Genomic DNA, 14,922 nt, shown 5'->3' with positions numbered 1-14,922 from the left:
GGAACTGGAGCAAGTAATGGAAGCTTGCTCCGTCATCCGGTATGTGGGTCTTGAACTATCAATCTTCTGGTTGACAAACCCAGCGTCTTAACTGCTAGGTCACCATGCTCCACAGGTTAGAGATAACCACCTCACAATTACTGTACCAGCACTCCTTGTTTATTAACTGCTTCATTCACAGTTATGATGGTGATGAAAAAGTAACTTTATGACCAATCTTTACATTTACGATCTTTGCAGGTTTACAGGCTGTAGAGCAGAGCAAAGCTGAAGTAAGATCGTAAGCACAGTTGCAGTTTCACTTAGCAGCCGCTTTGCTTAATGGCCAAGTTGCTAGTCCCAATTATGGTCACTAAATGAGGATCACCTGCAGTTCATTAAAAGGAGGTTTCACTCTGTCTATATACTGGATATGAGCATACTTGTATGTGCTTTGGAGTAGATGGGGACATGAACCCAGCATCTGTCTGCAACTCTTTAAAGCAGCTGCAATTTTGTCCTAAGATTTGAAGCTGTCCTGAGTGTGTGATCCCAGGAAAAGGCAGGGCTACTTTAAGAAGTTAGCGACAGATGCTGTATTCACACCCCTGCATATTCTGAAACATTTTAGGGAATTAAATTGGAAACATTGTATATTCCTAACATATGCCTATGTTTTAATCCTGTGCATATCTTCCCAGGGTTACCCTTACTTGAGAATCGAGACCATAAGGAAATCACCTTTTCTCCTGCATCAACACCTCATTCTTTGGAAGAAGACACAAGTGCTGAAAGAACCAACCAAGAATATTGGACCATTTCTGGGCCAAGAAGCCAGGAGAAGGATGTACATAATGAGCACATTCCCACATCATTGCCGGTCTCAGCTAACGTTCTACTTGATCTGCAGAAAGTTGTTGTGACTACAGGATATGATCCTGAAGATGCTTCCATGGGGACCAGCGTGCGAGGTGGCTATCTTCAAGGGATGACCCAAGCTGGAGACCATGAAGATGATTCTTCTGGCTATGGACAGGTGGTTACCCCAGCAGAATCCCTTCTATCCTCTGAGCACCAGAGGAACAAACCACACATTGATGAGGCAAGTGGGGAATATGATTACAGCTCCCGAGAAAGTCACATCAAGATAATGAGCTTTGGCGAAGAGCTTCCAGGACCTGCTTTTGAGGACCACCAAAACTTGCCAGAGAATGCAGGTGGAGAAATGGAGGGAGAAACTCTACATTTTGTTAACCAAGAGGAGACAGTGAGCCTCCTCGATATCGCAGGAAAGGACACTGTCTTGAAACAGAGCAGCCAACATTCAGAAGAAGCATCTGAGCTGAGGGGACAAGAAGCTATGACTCTGTCCCCAAAAGACATCATCTCCCCAACTCCAGGAAATGTGTACTTGGAGGAAGCTCAATTCCTCCCTGAGAAACCTGAGGCGTGGCTGGTGCCTGACCGCAACCAGGATAATATGGAGACCACCAAATCAAACAAAGGAATCCTAGGGCCTCCAGATGGTTCCACTTTCACGGAAGTCCTGGATCTTTCTGAGGCACAAGGCAGCTGGGAAGTGGCTACTCAAAGCGTGGAGAACCACCTTGAATCCAGCATGATAGAGCCAAGTCACCGTGAAAGCCCAGAGGAAGACAACGGTGGCTCCCATTGGCCAGACGGCGCCACTGCGAGACCTCCTGCTCACAATCCCACCATCTTCTTTTCTTCTGCTCAATCCCTTCCAGGTGAGGCCAAGAAAGGAGCAGAGACCACAGCCCTGAGTTTGCCGGAGGTGAGGACTCCATTCCCACTCCACAGCACCTCAGAATTTATACAACTTCCACAGCCATCTGCCTTTGACAACCCGCTTGTGGTGCCAAGCTCGCAACCTTCCATCGATCCCACCGAAGGAGAGGTGGAAGCCAAGATGGATCTGGAAGGATACATCCCCTCTGATCCTGGAGACTTTCTCCCCATGGAGACCAGCAGTGGGAGTGGAGAGGAGAAAGAAGATGTTCCAGGACTCAAAGGAATCCCCCGTCTGGTGTGGGCTCAGGAGATGAATGACAGCTTGCTTGGTAAGAATCTCTCTCCCTTCCCCGTATAGTGACTTTGTAGGGAGGGGAAAAGATGGTAATGTCAAGACAGGTCGGCCAGCAAACATACATCAGCTCCATTCCTTCTTGTATACAAGTTCTTAGGAGGTCCCCCATCCTTATGTAGCCCCAGGAAGGTGGGTTTTTTTACAGGTAGTTCTTGACTTACAACCATTTGTTCAGCGACCCTGCAAAGTAAAAAAGGCATGGAAAAAAGTAACTTATGACCGTTTTTCATGCTTACAATCCTTGCAGCATTCCGATGGTCTCGTGATCAAAATCTGGACGCTTGGCAACTGGCTCATGTTTATGACGATTGCAGCGTCTCCTTTTGCGACCTCAATAGGGAAGCCAGATGCACTTGACAGCCACGTTACAAAGTTAATGTGTGTAATGATTCACTTAACAACCGTGGCAAGAAAGATTGTGAAAACTCACTTAACAACTGCCTTATTGAGCAATGGAAACGTTGGGCTCAACTGTGGTCGTAAGTCGAGGACAACCCGTAAATAGGCATCTCTGTAATTTGTAAGTACACCCCAACAGGGGACCCTCGACACTTGGGTGAGGCCCCCCAGTGTCCCTCCAAAAAATGTGCCCCCCCCCAAGTTGTAATTTCTCATGTTAGCAGAAAAAGAAACTTGACGAAATGCACAATTATGGACTGTTTCTTAAATGAGCGGAGTTGCCTTGTATTACACTGGCTCAATTTTTATTTTATTTTCTCTTGCTTTATTGGAGAATATGTGGTCGCTATGAGCCAGAAATGACACATAATCAACCAACCAATAAATTCTCTTGTTGGCAGTGATGTTCCAGGATCTGTCATCTGAAAGAGCTTTCTTCTTCCCGCGGAGTTCTTCAAATGAGTAGACTTCCCCTCTGGTTCCAAATTTTTATTAGTTTACCAAAATATAAAATATGAAGAAAAATGAAAATAGTGGGAAAATTGGAAAGGGAAAAAGGAAGAGGAAAAGGTGTAGAGGAAAGGAGAGGAAAGAAAGAAAAGCATTGACTTCCCACTCTTTTTAGAGCAGTAGAATAAAATAAGATAACCTTTATTGTTTTGTTTTTACTGTGGGCACAACGGCACACATCAAAAATGAAATTTAGTTGCCTGCTCTCAGAGTGAAACACATACATGACGCACACCTAACCATACTATATACAACATATGTATAGACCTACACCCTTACATATAAGTAACATATAAATATTAATCGCCGTTCATCTTGAATACATAACGGACGGAGAAAGCTTGAGAGTTCACCAAGATTAATACTCTATAGAATGAAACTATGGCTGAATCTGGATGTTCTGCTGTGTATCCCACGAACCCTGTGCCCTGAAGGTAACGAGGAAAACAGGTCGTGAAGAGGATGTGTCGTGTCCCAGATAATCTTACGGACCCTGTTCAAGCAACGCTTCTGTGCTATGTCCTGGATGGGAGGGAGGGAACTGCCAATGATCTTTTCGGCCGTCCTCACCACTCTCTGCACCGCCTTCCTGTCTGAAGCAGGGATGCTTCCAAACCAGACTGTGATGCCGTATGACAGGATGCTCTCAATCGTCCCCCTGTAGGAAGTGGTCAGGACAGGGGAAGGAAGATGAGCTTTTCTCATGCGATGCAGAAAATGCAGGCGCTGCTGTGCCTGCTTCACAGTTTTTCACTGTTGAGTGACCAAGCCAGCCTACTCGTTAGCTGCACACCCAGGAATTACACACAGCTTCACCTTTTTACTTTTACATAATAGTAGGTAGTAACCATTTATGTAACAACAGACCTACCTAGTCAGCAGAACCCAAAGTCAAATTCTCATTTTTGGAATTAACAGAGATGGCTAAACTGACTACCTTAATCAAAGAAAACAGTACAGTTAACTTTATTTCCGCTTCACTTGGAAACCACTTGGGGACTTTGTGCTCGAGTGGGGGAAAAACGAATAGACTTCAGCTCACAAAAATCCCAGCCACAGCCATGCTAGCAAATGAGATTCTGGAAGTTGAAGACCCATCCAACATCAGGAGAATGCCTGAATTCAGGAATGGAGGCACTTTTACGAGTCTGGTGTTGGATTGTTTCTGTTTAAATTGTTGACGTTCACGATGGAACTGATCAGCATGCAAAGCGTGTGTCCCGCCACTAGAGAGCTAGGGCCCAGGAGAAGAGCTGCTTTCAAATTCTCTGTTTTTTTCCTCTAAAATTCTCTGCATTGGTTGGGGGAATTTGTGACAGGATCTGTGCTACCTGGATTTGCTGATGGCAGGTCGGAACCCCTGGGCAAAGGTTGAATTTTGTTCTTTTTAAAGTGTTTGGGGAAGGAAGAGACCTAGAACGAGATTTGGTGGAATGGGAAAAGTAGAGACAGGGAAGAGAAACAGCGAGGTTGCAGACTGTCCTGGGAGTGTCATGTGATGAGAAACAAAACCAGTCCTCGATTTATGACTACAATTAGGAGACAAAAATTCCATTGCTAAGCAAAGCAATTGTTAAGCGAGTCGTGCCTGGTTTTGTGACCTTTATTGCCCAGGTTGTTAAGCGAATCATTGCAGTTATTAAGTGAATCATGCTGTTGTTAAGTGAATCCAGCTTCCCTCATCGATTTCGCTCATCGGAAACCAGCCACGGGAAGGTTACAAACGGTAGCCATGTGACCCCAGGATGCTACAATTGTCAAAAATAGACGGTCGCTAAGTGCCCCGAATTTGATCATGTGACCGTGGGGGCTGCTACAATGGATGTAACTGTGAACAGAGTTCGTAAATCACTTTTTTTTAGCGCTGTTGTAACTCTGAGCAGAGATGAATGGCTGTATGGTTGTAAGTTGAGGATTACTTGCAATGGCTTCTCCGGAGGCAGGAAACAACAGCAGACATGTCTTCCTTTCCAGAGCTGGAGAAGAGGGGGGGAAATTGGCAGTCGGCGTAATTGTGTGTTTTGCTGGAAGGGCTGCGCTGTTCAAGACTCCCCACTGTGTCCAGTGACACTCGTGCAGCTAACTGAGTCCTGTTCCCCCCAAAGCGTGCTCGGATGTCACGTTTTCTTTCCTAACTACAAAGGCTTCGAAGCGCTAAGCCCTTGGGACTGTCATTCGTTACGATTCGAAATGGGTCTTCTGACATAACCATTCCAAAGTCTTTGCCTTGTATTTTGCAAAGCTCGTGTAATGCGCTTTTGTGGAAAATACATTCGGGATATTGATTAACTGGATTTATTCTCTTGTTCCTAATGTGGTTACAAAGCAGAAGCATGTCCTGCTCAGGCAGCCCAGATGCCTAATGGGGCTCCACAGATATTTTTTTTCCCTGCTAAATACACAAAACGCTTCTGCACAGTTTCCTTACCCCTTGTTGTTGTTGTTAATTGCAAAGTCGTGTCCGACCCATCGCGACCCCATGGATAACGTTCCTCCAGGCCTTCCTGTCCTCTACCATCTTCTTGAGTCCATTTAGGCTCATGCCTACTGCTTCAGTGACTCCATCCAGTCACCTCATTCTCTGTCGTCCCCTTCTTCTCTTGCCCTCAACCTTTCCCAGCATTAGGCTCTTCTCCAGTGAGTCCTTCCTTCTCATTAGGTGGCCAAAGGATTTGAGTTTTAGCTTCAGGATCTGGCCTTCTAAAGAGCAGTCAGGGTTGATTTCCTCTAGGACTGACCGGTTTGATCGCCTTGCAATCCAAGGGACTCGCAGGAGTCTTCTCCAGCACCAGAGTTCAAAGGCCTTCCTTACCCTTTTGGGCATTTGGACCCCAGAGCTGTGAGTACAGGTAAGTCCTTGACTTATGACCTCATTTGAGCCCCAAATTTCTTAACACCAATGGCAAGAAAGGTTGTAAAATGGGGCAAAATTCACGGAACAAATTTCTTGCTTAGCAACATAAATTTTGGGCTCAAGGGTGGTCGTAAGTCGAGGACTGACTGTATTCCACAATGGAATGGTCCCCCCAAATCTTGTACATAGTAGCAAGTATATTGCAGGGGTGGTTTAAGAAGCTTCAGGAGACAGTTCAGAGGCATCTGATGATCCTTGTGAATTGCCAGATGCCAAAGTAGGTAGATCCTTGGTCTGATCAAATTCAAGGTTGCTTCTTATGCTCTTGTGAACTGTTTGAGGAAGGAAGGTCTACTTCTATTTCTATGAGTTTCCTCCTTGGGCCATAATTACTCCTTGGGCCATAACTTTGTGGTCACGTGACCGTGATTGTTCTAAGGCAGGGCTCCTCAAACTTGGCCACTTTAAGACTTGTGGACTTCAACTCCCAGAATTCCCCAGCCAGTCGGCTGGGGAATTCTGGGAGTTGAAGTCCACAAGTCTTAAAGTGGCCAAGTTTGAGGAGCCCTGTTCTAAGGAAGTCATCCCAGAACAGGTAGTCCTTGACTTACAACCTATTATTTAGCGACTGTTCAAAGATACAATGGCACTAAAAAAAAAAGACCTCACACTTACGACCATTGTGGCATCCCACGACCATGTGATCAGAATTTGGGCACTAGGCAATTGTTATGTATTTATGACAGTTGCAGCGTCCCGTGCTCATTTGATTGCCACTTGTGACCTTCTCAGCCGGCTTGCAACAAGCAAAGTCAATAGGAGAGGGCAGATTCCCTCGATGACCTGCAGCGATTTGGCAACAAGGTCGTAAAAATCAGGGTTGACTCACATACGCCCCTTGCTTAGCAACGGCAATTCTGGTCCCCACTTTAGTTGTAAGTCGAGGCCTATCTGTAATGAATTCCAGGATGACCACCACAGTTGACTCACCAAACAGATGCCCACGGCCATTTCACCAATGCCTGGCGGTGAGAATTGGGCTCGTAAAAGGCCACCTGACCCCATGGAAGCAATGTTGGGCTTTTCATTGAGGCAATGAGGGGACACGCGCGCACACATCGGAGCATTTGAGCTCCCCTGGCTTGCTCCACCAGCAGTTGTAAAAATCAGAAGAGGCCTTTGTGCAGGAGATGGCCAATTGAGGCAGGCAAAGCACGCACTCAGCTGCAGTGTCACTCATCAGAGCAAAGGGCTTGCCCAGATAGAAGGGGAATCCAGTGTAGGAGGATGGCAAAGAGGTGGTAATCAGAGGACTGGAATGGTTATTGTGTCAGTCAGGCAAGAGGGGAACAAGTAACCTAGTGCAATTTAAGGCCAGCCTCGGTCCAGCCCCTGAATCATCTCCTTCATTTGGCCTCCAACGCAGCTGCTCCCTACAGTTCACTAGCCAAATTAAGAAATACAGTGCAAATCAGTCAACACAGAGAGCCAGTCTGGTCTAGAGGTTAAGGCGCCGGCCTAGAAACCAGGAGTCTGTGAGTTCTAGTCCCACCTCGGACATGAAGTGAGTTCAGGCCCAGCTTCAGCCATCAAAGCCAGTTTGCGGGCCAGTCGTTCCTTCTTAGCTCAATTCACCTCACAGGGTTGTTGTGGGGGGGAAAGGAAGAGGAAGGTGTGGGTTGGACATTTTTGCTGCCTTGGGTTGTTGGTAAAAATAATAAAGGCAGGATACCAATGAATGAATAAATAAATAAATACAAAATGAAAGCTAGCTGGGTGACTTGTGAGTTCTAGTCCTGCCTTGGGCAAGAAACATGTGTCACAGGTTCGCCATCACTGTCGTAGTTCAAGGTTTCGGGGATGACCCAGATCTCCATGTTCTTCTAGAAGGCTTAAAAGGTACAAACCAGCGGAATCTCAGGTGGGAGGCTGTTCCAAAGGACTGGGGTAGCTACAGTGAAGGTGCCTCCAAGGCCCCATGACATGGCAGGGAGGGGGTCTGAAGTGTACCCATCCTTTTTGTGGAGCGTGACTACACTTGGTGTAGCCTTGGTGGAGCAGTGGGCCAATGCCTCCTTAAGTAACACCAGCTGCCTGCCATTAGTGCAGGTTCGCATCCCACCAGGCTCAAGGTTGACTCAGCCTTCCATCCTTCCCAGGTAGGTAAAATGAGGACCCAGATTGTTGGGGGCAATTAAGCTGACTTTGTAATGATGCCGCTTGGGGGGTGTATGAAAGCCCTAACAAGCAGGCATATACATAGAATGAAGGCTACTGCTAAGCTTGTAAGCCGCCCTGAGTCTTCGGAGAAGGGCAGGATATAAATGGAATTTTTTTAAAAAAACTTGGATTACTGCATTCAGTTTTGGTTGCCACAATGTAAAAAAGATGTTGAGACTCTAGAAAAGTGCAGAGAAGAGCTACAAAGATGATTAGGGGACTGGAGCTAAAACATATGAAGGACGGTTGCAGGAACTGGGCGTGTCTGTAATGAAAAGAAGGACAAGGGGTGACATGGTAGTGGCCTTCCAATGTTTGAGGAGCTGCCACAAAGAAGAGGGCGTCAAGCTATTCTCCAGAGCACCTGAAGGCATAGCCAGAAGCAAAGGATGGAAACGTATCAACCTAGAACCAAAGAGAAATTTCCCGATGGTTAGAAGAAGGAACGGCTTGCCTCCAGAAGTTGTGGGTGCTCCAACACTGGAGATATTAAAGAAGAGATTGGGCAATCATTGGTCTGAAGTGCTACAGGGTTTCCTGCTCAAGCAAGGGGTTGTGCTAGAAGACCTCCAAGGTCCATTCCAACTCTGTCATTCTGCTGTTTGACCGAGTGGGATGGGCAGATGCCCTGTGCCATGTAAGGCTTTAAAGCTGTAACTCACCCCTTTAACAGCCATTTGCCTGAAATGGTATATGGTTTCCTGCCTGAGCAGGGGGTTGGACTAGATGACCTCCAAGGTCCCTTCCAACTTCTTCTTCTTCTTCTGGTGATGACCTATAAAGCCCTAAATGGCTTGGATCCGGGATATCTGAGGGAACACCTCCTGCCAGCATCAAACTCCCTTCGTCCAGTGCGCTCCCACAGGGAGGGTCTTCTCAGGGTGCCGCCGGTAAAAGATTGCCGGCGGATAACACCCAGGGGGAGGGCCTTCTCTGTGGGTGCACCTGCTCTCTGGAACCAGCTGCCCGTGGAGCTTAGGACCGCCCCTGACCTTCGTTCATTCTGCCGGGACCTGAAGACCTGGCTCTTTGAGCTCTCCGGCCCAGGCTGAGAATTTTTAACTGAGGTTTTTAGTTAAGGGATAATTTAATCTTTTTTAAATTGTTTTTTAACTTTTGTATTTCGTACTGTTTGATTTTAAATACCCTGTAAACCGCCCTGAGTCCTTCGGGAAAGGGCGGTATATAAATTTATTAAAATTAAATTAAATTCTTCTTCTTCTTCTTCTTCTTCTTCTTCTTCTTCTTCTTCTTCTTCTTCTTATTATTATTATTATTATTATTATTATTATTATTATTATTATTATTATTATTATTATTATTATTATAACTGCACTCAGAAAGCAACCAGGAGTCAATGCAGCTCACACAACAGGTGAATTATGAAGCACCCAGAACTGAGTGTGCTCTTCTCTTTTAGACCAGATGCCGCTTCAAGGGCAGACCCCTGTAGCACATATGGCAGTAGTCCCGTCAGAAGACGGACCAAACCCCGGTGACCCGAGCAATCTCTCTGCAACCTGGATTGCCTGAACCACCACCACCCCACCAAAAAAAAAAAAACCCTCTCTTCTCATTTCCTGCTTGTTTCCTTTTTTGCAGACGAAACTGACCCCTGTGATAACGATCCGTGTTTGCATGGAGGCACTTGCCAGTCCAGTGGAAACCTTTCCAGCTGCAACTGTCTGCCGGGATTCACGGGCGAAAACTGTGAAATAGGTGAGAAGATGGGGGTGGATGGGAGCCTCCGCTGGCAAAGTTTATGGGAAACAATTCCCGAACCCATCACAGGTAGTCTTCGACTTATAGGAATTCATTTAATGACCATCCGAACTTACAACGGCGGTGAAAAGGCTGACTTAGGACCGCTTTTTCACACTTGCGACCCGTTGCAGCATCCCTATGGTCACACGATCAAAATTCAGACGCTTGGCAACTGACTCACATTTATGAAGGTTGCAGTGTCCTGGGGTCACGTGATCCCCTTTTCCGTCCTTCTGACAAGCAAAGTGAATGGGGGGGAGGGGGAGCCAGAGTCTTAACAACCGTGTTACTAACTGAACTGCATTGATTCACTTAAGAGCCGTGGCAAAAAAAGGTCATAAAGTGGGGCAAAACTCACTTAACACGTTTCCCACTCAGCAACGGACATTTTGGACTCAATTGTGGTCATAAGTCGAGGACTATCTGTATGAATCCTTTCTTCCACTGTATTGTCCCTTTCTCTTTGCATCCGTTGGTTTAGCCCAGGGGTCTTCAAACTTGGCAACTTTCAGACTTGTGGACTTCAACTCCCAGAATTCCTCAGCCAGCTGGCTGAGGAATTCTGGGAGTTGAAGTCCACAAGTCTGAAAGTTGCCAAGTTTGAAGACCCCCCTGCTTTTAACCAGTCCTAAAATGTTGGGAGATCAAATTCAGAAAGCTCCTCTGGAGATTTTGCTTCTGAAATCTGTTTTGTGACACTGCCCAGCCAGCTTGCCTCTTGAGGACCTCACTCAGCAGCTCTGGAGATAGCTCTGCGAGAAATTTAAGAGAAGACAGGAAAAGCATCTTGGTGGAGCAGTGGGCTAATGCCTCCTTAAGTAACACCAGTTGCCTGCAATTAGTGCAGGTTCGCATCCCACCAGGCTCAAGGTTGACTCAGCCTTCCATCCTTCCGAGGTAGGTAAAATGAGGACCCAGATTGTTGGGGGCAATTAAGCTGACTTTGTAATAATGCCGCTTGGGGTGTGTGTGAAAGCCCTAATAAGCAGGTATATACATAGAATGAAGGCTACTGCTAAGTTTGTAAAGCCGCCTTGAGTCTTTGGAGAAGGGCGGGATATAAATGGAATAAAAATAAAAATAAAATAAATAAAATAAATATAAGATAGTCCTCAAATTACAGGTAGTCCTTGATTTACCACCACAGTTAAGCCCAACATCTCCATAGACGTTTGTGCCCGTAAGTCAAGGACCACCTGTGTTTGTTGGCAAATACATTGGAGTGTCTCGCTTTTGCAGATATGTTTGACCCAATCCTCCCCTTGCTCTAAATTCTGAGAAAGAACCGGAATGGCTATAGTCAGCCAAAGAAGCGAGACTTGAAGTTTCAGACCAATTTTATGCACACGCTTGGCTGTCGCGCTCCCAGATGGATGTCACTGCATTTATCTGCTGGATTGTTGAGTTGTTAATCTTTGCTTTGGATGCAGCTGGCTGCTGTTCCTCTAACTCCGATAAGCTCTGAGGATTTGTTTCCAGCCCTGAGCTTGTCTGTGTTTCAAGCCAACTCACACGCACAGATTATATTTCCTGAGAGAGTTCAGGGCATCCAGTGGTATTATTTCTCTAGGGCAATTTGGCAATTTGACCATGTGTGGACTTCAACTCCCAGAATTTTCCAGCCAGCCATGAAATAGAAAAAGTAGTTTCAGATTTTCTTTACAGCAATTATAAGTACAAATACAAAGTTACCTCTTACTGTATTGTTTTTTTTTAAAAAAAAACCCTCTCTTTTTATAATTTTATTTTTTTTCTAATCATCAAAACCGTAAAGCGTAAGTTCATTGTTTTCCTGTTACTGTATATGCAAAAAGCCAATTTGGTCTAGTGATTAAAGTACCAGGTGTGAAAGCAGGAGATGTGAGTTCTAGTTCCGCCTTAGCCGTGAAAGCCAGCTGGGTGATATTGGGCCAGTTCTAGTCCCGCCTTAGGCGTGAAAGCCAGCTGGGTGATATGGGGCCAATCATAAGGAGACTGAGAGTTCTAGTTCCGCCTTAGCCATGAAAGCCAGCTGGGTGATATTGGGCCAATCATAAGGAGACTGAGAGTTCTAGTCCCGCCTTAGGCGTGAAAGCCAGCTGGGTGATATTGGGCCAATCATAAGGAGACTGAGAGTTCTAGTCCCGCCTTAGGCGTGAAAGCCAGCTGGGTGATATTGGGCCAATCATAAGGAGACTGAGAGTTCTAGTCCCGCCTTAGGCGTGAAAGCCAGCTGGGTGATATTGGGCCAATCATAAGGAGACTGAGAGTTCTAGTTCTGCCTTAGCCATGAAAGCCAGCTGGGTGATATCGGGCCAATCATAAGGAGACTGAGAGTTCTAGTCCCGCCTTAGGCGTGAAAGCCAGCTGGGTGATATTGGGCCAATCATAAGGAGACTGAGAGTTCTAGTTCCTCCTTAGGCATGAAAGCCAGCTAGGTGATATAGGTGATATTGGGCCAATGATAAGGAGACTGAGAGTTCTAGTCCCGCCTTAGGCATGAAAGCCAGCTGGGTGACTTTGGGCCAGTCCTTCTATCTTAGCCCAATCCAAAATAGCAGGAGGGAAGCATGTTGGATATGTTCACTGCCTAGATTTACTTGTAAAGACAATAAAGGCAGGACATAAATAATTTAAAATTAAATAAAAAGCCTATCAGGGGTTTCCTGATAAACAGAACCCAGACAATCGGGATTTGTGAATTCCGTGCAGCAGCAGCCATAATGTGAAGGAGTCTCCATCTTTAAACAGGCTCTTCTCTCCACAGATATTGATGACTGCTTATCGAACCCTTGTCAAAATGGCGGGACTTGCATTGACGAGATCAACGCCTTTGTCTGCCTGTGCTTGCCCAGCTACGGAGGGAGCTTATGCAACCGAGGTGAGACGGAGGCTCCAACCCTCTGCAATTTTTTACAAAAATCATTCAAGACAAGGAATAAAGCATCCCAAAGCATGTACAGCTTCTTTGGGTGTCTGGCAGGAACCACAGTGATGTCAAAATGATGTCCTGCATGTCGTGACCTCAGTCTGCAAATCTCACGGTTATGCACTGAGTACAGTTGCAGCATGGGGCGAAATGCCAGAGGTGCAGAATTTGTACTGTCGATGCAAGGCCAGCAGGATATGGATGTTGTCACATTCCCCTAACCCAGTAGACACTCGTGACCATTAAAATAAAGTGGAGCTCAATCCTGATGCCTCCGTGGAGATGTAATAGTGAAGGAGGTAGTGATCATTGTTATCTACCTGAATGACTTTTTTCCAACTTCCTAATCTAGTCCAGGGCTTTTCAACCAGTGGTACAGACACCACCTGTGGTACATTGGCACCTGGCAGGTGGTACGCGACCATCCTAGAAAAGTAGTGAGGGAGGGGAATGAGCTGAACCAGTGGCAGCACCGCACAAGCCTGAGTGAGAGATGGTTGGAGCTGCAGGGCTGTGAGGGCTCAGTGGAAGCACCAAGATCAGAGCCAGGCTCCAACTGGAGCTCAGCACTGATCCTGGCACTTCTGCTGAGCCCAGAAGAAGCGCCGATCAGCTGGAATGTTGCGGCATCTCCAGGGTCTTATGATTTACATTCAGATGCTTGGCAACTGATTCGTATTTATGATGGCCACAGTGTCCCAGGGTCATATGAAGTGACCAAAACCTGCTGCAACCACCCAGCAGAAGGGGGGGAATAAAAACCAAACACCCCCCCCACTGCCAATCCTCAACAGAAACACAACAATGAAAACCTTGGATAGGAGGAAGAGCGCCGCTGGACAGGCAGGCAGGTGTCTTGCTCGGCTGTGGCTTGGGGGGCACTTTTTTCAGTGCCGTTGTAACTTCGAACAGTCACTAAGCGAACTGTTGTAAGTCGAGGACTACCTGTACTTCATCACTTTTTTCCTTTTTATTTTTGGTCAAGTTTTTTGACAGCTTACTAGGCGACTGGTGGTACTTGGATGTTGCCCTATCCTAAAAGTGGTACAGTGAGTGAAAAGGTTGAAAAGCCCTTATCTAGTCCACAGCCAAGAGGATCTCTTGGTGGTTTCCCATCCAATTGCTAGTCAAATGGAGTCTCATTTTGCTTTTCAAGCTCAGAGAAGGCTGGCAAGGACAGTACCTTGTATGTATATGTGTGTTTGCATATGTGTGCGTGTGTGTGTGTGTGTGTGTGTATATATATCCCTGTTTCATATGATCAGATTCAGGTGCTTGGCAACCGGCATGTATTTATGAGACTTGCAGCATCCTGTGGTCATGTGATCTCCATTTGCGACGGTCCCTGCCATCTTTTGACAAGCAAAGTCAATAGCAGAAGCCAGATGTCACAGTTCCGACACACAGAGATTAATAAAGCAGAACTCCAAGGCTTGCAAATTCCTCAAAGAGCATGTTTATTTGTTACAAAGTATTGGCAGGGTCAAAAGTGAAACCAAGTCTGAATTCCCCATAACAATCCCTTAGCATAAAGTTCCCAAAGCTATGTAATTGACTATGTTTCCCAATAAATGCATTTTGCGGGCTTTCATATACAACGCCCAGTCCCCAATCGTGGGAGCAACAGATGACCTTTGTTCCCACGGGGCAGCTGATTGTTTTGACTAGCAAAGTACATGGGCAAGCCCCCTCCCTCCGTTCCATGTGACAACCTCAAATGAGGGGAAAAGATGGTTAGAATAGAATAGAGCTGGAAGGGACCTTGGAGGTCTTGTAGTCCAGCCCTCTGCTCAAGCAGGAGAACCTATGCTGTCTCAGACAGGTGAATGTCTAGTCTCTTCTTCAAAATCTCCAGTGATGGAGCGCCCACGATTTCTGGGGGTAAGCTGTTCCACTGGTTGATTGTCCCTACTGTCAGGAAGTTTCTCCTTAGTTCTAGGTTGCTTTTCTCTTTGATCAGTTTCCAACCATTGTTTCTCGTCCTTCCCTCTGGTGCTCTGCTGAACAACCTGGCCCCCTCTGCCTTGTGGCAGCCCCTCAGATACTGGAACACTGTTATCATGTCTCCCCTATTTCTTCTTTTCTTTAGATTAGCCAAACCCAAGTCCCGCAGCCGTTCTTTGTAGGTTTTAGCCTCCGGGCCTTTGATCATCTTAGTTGCTCTTTGATTTTTTTCCAAAC

General features: G+C 46.3%; 1 protein-coding gene across 1 annotated transcript in view; it reads left to right on the top strand.

The window, feature by feature from the left end:
* The window catches only part of NCAN (neurocan), a gene marked incomplete at both ends in the record, with an annotated part of 83,961 nt that overhangs the window by 55,406 nt on the left and 13,633 nt on the right, over positions 1 to 14,922 (top strand). Inside the window, 3 exons of the mRNA XM_083349286.1 lie at positions 681 to 2,060; positions 9,672 to 9,788; positions 12,580 to 12,693. Coding sequence (XP_083205412.1) covers positions 681 to 2,060; positions 9,672 to 9,788; positions 12,580 to 12,693 — 1,611 coding nt within the window. The remainder of the gene's footprint in view (positions 1 to 680; positions 2,061 to 9,671; positions 9,789 to 12,579; positions 12,694 to 14,922) is intronic.

Source organism: Vipera ursinii (assembly GCF_947247035.1).
Source record: "Vipera ursinii genome assembly, chromosome: 1".
NCBI classification, from domain to species: Eukaryota; Metazoa; Chordata; class Lepidosauria; order Squamata; family Viperidae; genus Vipera; species Vipera ursinii.
Note: the sequence above shows the minus strand (reverse complement) of the source record. Positions and strands in the feature narration are given on the sequence as shown.